This window comes from Macrobrachium rosenbergii, chromosome 54, assembly GCF_040412425.1.
Source record: "Macrobrachium rosenbergii isolate ZJJX-2024 chromosome 54, ASM4041242v1, whole genome shotgun sequence".
Lineage (NCBI taxonomy): Eukaryota > Metazoa > Arthropoda > Malacostraca > Decapoda > Palaemonidae > Macrobrachium > Macrobrachium rosenbergii.
Window position 1 is genome coordinate 8,380,584 of NC_089794.1, and position 7,500 is coordinate 8,388,083.

At 31.9% G+C, this 7,500-nt stretch overlaps 1 protein-coding gene across 1 annotated transcript in view; it reads left to right on the forward strand.

The window, feature by feature from the left end:
• The window catches only part of LOC136834741 (cell adhesion molecule 2-like), a 245,048-nt gene that overhangs the window by 225,030 nt on the left and 12,518 nt on the right, over positions 1 to 7,500 (forward strand). Inside the window, exons 6-7 of the mRNA XM_067097338.1 lie at positions 4,619 to 4,770; positions 6,829 to 6,973. Of these exons, the coding sequence (XP_066953439.1) occupies positions 4,619 to 4,770; positions 6,829 to 6,973 (297 nt within the window). The remainder of the gene's footprint in view (positions 1 to 4,618; positions 4,771 to 6,828; positions 6,974 to 7,500) is intronic.

Consider the following 7,500-nt stretch of genomic DNA (forward strand, 5'->3'; position numbering starts at 1 on the left):
ACCATACCAGCATTGCATTACCTGTTTATGCTATAATTTCAAACCTTTGAAATATTTTTGATCATGTGCAGATGTCATAACCTTCTATGAAGCATTTTCAAATGCTTTCCCTGGTTCTTGCGCCTTCTTCACTCAAGCCATTCTAGCACCTGATGGTTCGTAAATTCTAAGATTAATTTTCTTTAATATCTACTCTAGTGTCACATCGACGACCTGAATACTGCTTTTCGTCGGTGAAAGTCTTGTTTTCTTATCGTTTCAAAAGACTTTAAATGTGTTCTCGAGTTCTTGAAGCAATCACTTGCCCATTTCAACAACGGACCAACTGCAAATGCCAGACCTCTCTCACTACAGAGTCTCATTTCTTAAACAATAATAAGTTATATCTACATCTTTCACTTTAAAGACAAGCGCAAGCAGTTTACGAAAATTAAAATTAAATTAAAACAGTCAGCGTCACTCATACATCACTTGTGACCAAAGCGCACATCCAGAATAAAAGATTAAATGCTTGTCCGTCATCACAGCAATCTCGCCATTCTATCTATCGATTGTACCCAAGTGCTTTCAGAAGAGAATGTATGTCAATAAAGCATTTGCCCTTTACTCAACAACCTTTCACGCAACTACCTAGTCACATTCTCTCTCTCTCTCTCTCTCTCTCTCTCTCTCTCTCTCTCTCTCTCTCTCTCTCTCTCTCTCTCTCTCCCCGATAATTGAGGTCACTGAGAACTTGAGTATCTTTATGCTATTCATACTCTCTTCTCTCTCTCTCTCACACACACACACACACACACACACACACACACACACACACACATATATATATATATATATATATATATATATATATATATATATATATATATATGCATAAATTAATTTCTCGTCATAATGTGGTTCGAATTCCACAATAAGCTGCAGGTCCTGTTGCTAGGTAAATTTCTCGTTAGTTCTTAGCCAGGTAAAATAAGATCTAATCCTGTTTCTAGGAGAGCTGTTAATTCTTAGTGGTCTGGTTAAACTAAGATATAATTCACTTTACACGATGGTGCAGTCTCATGTTAGGTAGAGTTTTAATTGCCTCATGCTGGTCTGGTTAACTACTCTGGCATGTGGAAATTATCCAAGAGGAAGGATTTCTATAATTTTCACCATTTGAGTTTAGTTCAAGTGCTCACAACTGCACTCCCTATGACATAACACGTCCTCTAACATTCATTAATTTCAACAATCACGGTAATAAGCCTGCTAAACTGCAACTTCCTAGACCTAATGAATGTTGCAAACATTTCGTTAGTTCTTCTTTAACTACAACTTTTAATGGGTGTCTCCTGAGATTGAGTGTCTGATGACCTTAGACTCCAGGTTAATTTATTCTCATCACTGAGATACTATGTAAGACATTTACTTCTTTCTAGCAGTAAATGTCACACTGAGGCAATATCTACGCCAGGATCCATGAACGACTGAATGATATAAATTGAAAATTTATCCACAAATGTAAACAATTAGCAATTATAACTTCATGATGATAACAAAACATGAATGACGCAAGGTTAAAAAAAAGACTCGGCTATGAGCACAGTTCATGCAATTACCTTAAAAAAAAATAGATACAATTAAAACAAAATGCATAAACAAACTGCATGGTGACAATAGAAAATTTATTTTACTCTACCAAAGAATGACTGAACACAAGTCCTGGTAGTTCCCAAGGGAACTGATTTTTTCAGACAAGTGGAAATAAAACTTGGGGAGTGAAAGTGTCAGGCAATTTATGAATCTCTCTCTCTCTCTCTCTCTCTCTCTCTCTCTCTCTCTCTCTCTCTCTCTCTCTCTCTCTAACAGAGGACAAAACAAAACTCAGACTCTTCAAGCGAGCAGTGCATAGTGTATGACTATGTTGTTTTATATTAAAAGAACAAAATGCAACGCCTCATATTGAAAACTTTCCTAGCAGCCAATGCTTTATTACAAGAGAGCTTTACATTGCCTTTTACTTAAGGGCAAGAACTCAAAAAATCAGGCTCAAGTGTGATTTACGTTTCTCAGCATTTCAAGCCTAAACTCTCACTAGCAATAATTAAATACAAATTTACTTTGCCACAACAAATTATCAATCAGAACTTTATTTCTATTCTCACTTCACACATGTCTAGAGATTTATACAAAAATGCAACCATTCACTACAGGTACAATCCTTAACTTTGACAGTTACATCAGATCATCTGACTTATGCCTCATCTTTTACCACTTTCCTGTGATGTGCTGGTAATCAAACAAACATGGCTCTCCAGCACTTTCACTAATACAGTAATCTCAGCTACACGAACTCTCTAACATAGACAGTTATAAAAATACAGCTCTTTATAAGTTAAACTTAAATGCACTTACTTCTTACTGTGATTGCTGATTAGTAATGAATACAAAAATCACTCTAACAATACATCGAAAAAACACAAGAATATTATATTATTGACAAAAATATTTAAGGTAACAGTGGACTCATTCAACACTGATAATTATTTCAACAAAAGTGGATTAATTCTACAATGATTCAGATGCTTTAATCAACATTGGATTGCTTCTAAAACGAGAGTGGGTTGCTTATATACTGATACCATTACTTAAATTAACAGTGATTTGCTTTTATGCTTTAATCAATAGTAGATTATTTCCACACTGGTTCAGATTTCCAGTAAATTCTCTCCAGTAATGGAATAGTGAACAGTGCAATAACAATTAAAACTGAAGTATCTCTAACCATTACATTACTTTAATGTGATTTTAATTCCACCTTACTAAGGCAATAAAATCCTTTAATTTCCCGTACACTTACCTGTTTGAAACTGTCTACTTAGCATTGAACTAATTTTGTGCGTGCCAGATCTTTCATTGTTTTGCGTTCTCGTGTTGTTTCTCAACACCCACTGCTAGCATTGGGTAGAACTTTGTTTGGTGGAAGGAGTATGGCAGTTAGATTTCATGTTTTCAATGTGAGTTGAGGTCCGGCTGCTTCAAAACAGGTCACTCCCAAAGCAACTTCTGGAACGTCATCCGATTTCTGGAGTGTTCTCATAGCACTCTCTGGGCAACAACTAGTGTTGCTGTTTCCTGCATGCTTCCTCTAGGCATATACAAGGGGATGCTAAGCAGAGCCTAAGGAGAACAGGATTGGCACTTAAATTCAAATTTAAGGTGGTACAGGCCTATGGGAGATCAGAATGTTTGATTGGTCAGACCTACTGACACACCTCTGGTATGTGGGAGTTATGACGTCATCCGTGTCTTGTGGGGCTTTTGGAATCAGTGCTTCTGCAAGTGGCAATTGTTTTGGCTACCCACTACTCGCTGGGTTATTTACAAACTAGACCAGAGTGGCATTGTTACTTTGCAGGGATTATAAGGAGACAGAGAGGAGAGAAGTTTTGGGTGGATGTCTACTTAAAGCTCAGATAACGACTTCGAAAGATTAATGACTTTTCAACCACTTTGATCTTCAGGAAGGGTCACAGGCTCTCTTTTGTTTATTACCATATCGACTTAAAACAGCCACGGCCTATAGAATGTTATTCCTACAGCAACAGTTAGTACAATAACTTAAAAGATAAAGATAACAACATAGGTTAAAAATTCTACAGTCCTGAGTTCTTGTCTTCGCTGGTTCGAGCCCACGATATTATCAACTAAAATTCACCTTCGGTAACATATATATGAAAATATATTATTTCATATATTATTTGTAGCTTACTGATTGTATATGATATAAAAGTCATATATATATATATATATATATATATATATATATATATATATATATATATATATATATATATATATATATATATATATATATATATATATATATATATATATATTTATGTAATATGACTTTAATTTATATTTATAATTCACAATATTTATCCTTTTATTGCAACCTTGAAAATGTGACTACTTGTTTTGAAACATCGGCACAAATAAACATGTTTCACTGCCATTTTCTTTATATATATATATATATATATATATATATATATATATATATATATATATATATATATATATATATATATATATATATATATATATGTATATATATATATTTATATTTATATATATATATATATATATATATATATATATATGCATTTCTTTATATATATATATATATATATATATATATATATATATATATATATATATATATATATATATATATATATATATATATATATATATATATATATATATATATATATATATATATATATATATATATATATATATATATATATATATGTATATATATATACATATACATATATTTATATTTATATATAAATGTATGTATATATATATATATATATATATATATATATATATATATATTTATATATATATATATATATATATATATATATATATATATATATATATATATATATATATATATATATATTTATCAATTAAATATTATTGCAGAAAAAATATAGCCCAATTACTTTACAGAAACCTAAAAAACACTTTTTGTACTCATTCATGCCTTCAAAATCCCTCATAGCTTGTCTTTGCCAAACTAAATTAAAAAACGGTTCTCCCCAACTTTCTTCCACAGTCGGTCCAGACACAGTGGAGGTCCACGGCCTGGAAGGTCCCCTCTCCTCAGGAAGGGCGCAACAGCTAGTTTGTGAAGCGAAGGGCAGTCGTCCACCTGCCATTATTACCTGGTGGCTGGATGGGCATATGAAGAAGAGTGTCGCTCATATGGTAAGTTTTTTATATTATTATTTTTACTGACTCCCTCTTTTGGAAACTAAACCATCGAGCCTTGAAACATATGGGACTTCACTGGTCGCCAGGTAATATTGTAAAGGAAGAGGTTGTTGTTAGTAACTATTTTTAGGTGAATGTTCTGAAATGCTGGATGCTGGACAGTTAAGTGGGGAAACCAAAGTTTCCCACTTAACTGTCCAGGTTCTTTAAATTTACTACTCCATCATCTCAGAATATATACACACACATTATATATATATATATATATATATATATATATATATATATATATATATATATATATATATATATATATATATATATATATATATATATATATATATATACTCAAAGTTTCCCAATTAACTGTATTCTATATATATATATAATCTCCATATATATAATATATATATACAATATATATATATATATATATATATATATATATATATATATATATATATATATATATATATATATATACATATATATAAATAATCCTCATTTCCACTGATATCCCTATTTTAAGGGACTGCTTGAACTGATATATCTTCTTCAACTAATCCTGTCGAAAACATCTTCTAATCCCTTCTTCAGATTCTCCATCACTTTAGCACTCCATCTAATCCTTTGACTCCCACTCTTCCTTCTGTCCCTAATGGATTCTCACCAAGTCATACCACGAGATCGTGCCACATCATCAGTCTCAAATCATTTATCGCATTAGTCATTTTTAGCTCTCCGGCACTTCTAATTTGCTCATTTCAAACCAAAGGTCACAATAGTATACTCATTTCTATCAGCTCCTGCTTCTGTTCCTTTTCACCCTCTTACTGACCAAGTTTCTGGACCATACACAATTGTCGGTTTGATTATCGTGCAATTTACCATTATTTTTATACTTATTTGACATTCTTTTATCAACCGCACTATTGCTAAAATTTCCTTGCTTTTATCCTACTTTCAACGCCAGCTGCGGTTGAAAGTAGGATAAAAGTAGCTTCACATCCTCTCTCCTGGCTAAAAGTAGATCTTAAGTATTTTGAAACCTTTTACCTATTTCACATCTAGACCTCTTGTGCATGTATGTTTATGTGTATGAGTTTGTATAAAGATGTGTGTAAGGTATTAACCCACATATGGCCGGATAAGGATATAGCATGAACTGTTGTCAGTTACTAATTCTTGTGTGTGTACACACACACACACACACACACACACACACACACACACACACATATATATATATATATATATATATATATATATATATATATATATATATATATATATATATATATATATATATATATATATATATATATATATATATATATATATATATATATATATATAATGTGTGTGTATACAGTAACTCAAAGTTAATGGACCTCGGCTTAGGGATTTCTGTACTTAACACCTACATTATTATCAGTATTTTTGCTTGGATACCATTTCAGGTACCATTTAATTTTAAAAGAATCTTAGAAAATTAATGATAAGTGCAAAGCACTTGGTAGTTTAGATTAGGGGCTATGTGGAATTACCATTAGCTGCATGATTATCTAGAAAGTATTCAAGTGTAGGGCTCATGTTGGGTCTTTCCTACCTAATAGATTATGTTGCTTATCGGAAATCCAGACTCATAAAGTATCTGTTAAGTTAGTTACTATGTATGTATGTATATATAATATATATATATATATATATATATATATATATATATATATATATATATATATATATATATATATATATATATATATACCACACCCTAACAACTTCTACACACACACACACACACACACACACACACACATATATATATATATATATATATATATATATATATATATATATATATATATATATATATATATATATATATATATATATATAGTACCACCTAAATTAACATATATACCAGATCAGCATATCAAAAAAACTCCAACACAAAGTATATTCCATACCTACAAAAGACCCCAAAACCAAATTCTTCCCTAAATCACCGCCGCAGTCGCACCTAACAGACTTTTGCATCCCCTCCAACAGACGTCCCTGGACGGTGTGGTATCCAGCAGCACTCTCGAGCTCACTGTATCCCCAACGGACGAGGGGAAAGAGCTCACATGCAGGGCCGAAAATCCAGAGTTGCCAGCAGCCACCATCGAGGATTCTCACAAACTGGAAATTTTATGTGAGTAGATAAAGTGTAGTTTCTTTTCACTGTTCTGTTTTATACTCTCATCGAGGAGTTAGCTACAGAACAGGTGTCAAATTGACTAATCATGAATTTTTATGTATACGTGAGCATGCAAAGAAATGTAGATATGGTATAAATTACATAGATTTTAAAATTATAGGCCAAACTCCTAACGAACAATATTTAGCCATCTTAGAAAAACTCTTCATTAAACAACTAGTTCCACAGTTAAACACCTCAACACCTCTGTATCTCTTGTGAGTTTAAGTCGAAGCTGAACCCGGCCCGAATTGTCACTCGGTCTGTGCCTTCAGCACCTTATGGTAGTCACTCCTCCCTATCCTTTGTACTTGTTACTTATATTATTTGTATATATTTTTTTTTAACTTAAATTTTAGTCGGAGTTTATTTTAACTCTTGTCGCCTTTTTTATATAGCTTGAAAATGGGACTTTTACGTCTTGAAACGCCGCAGCAGTAATAAAGTACTTTGAATAGGAATAAAGGACTGATCCTTCTCCC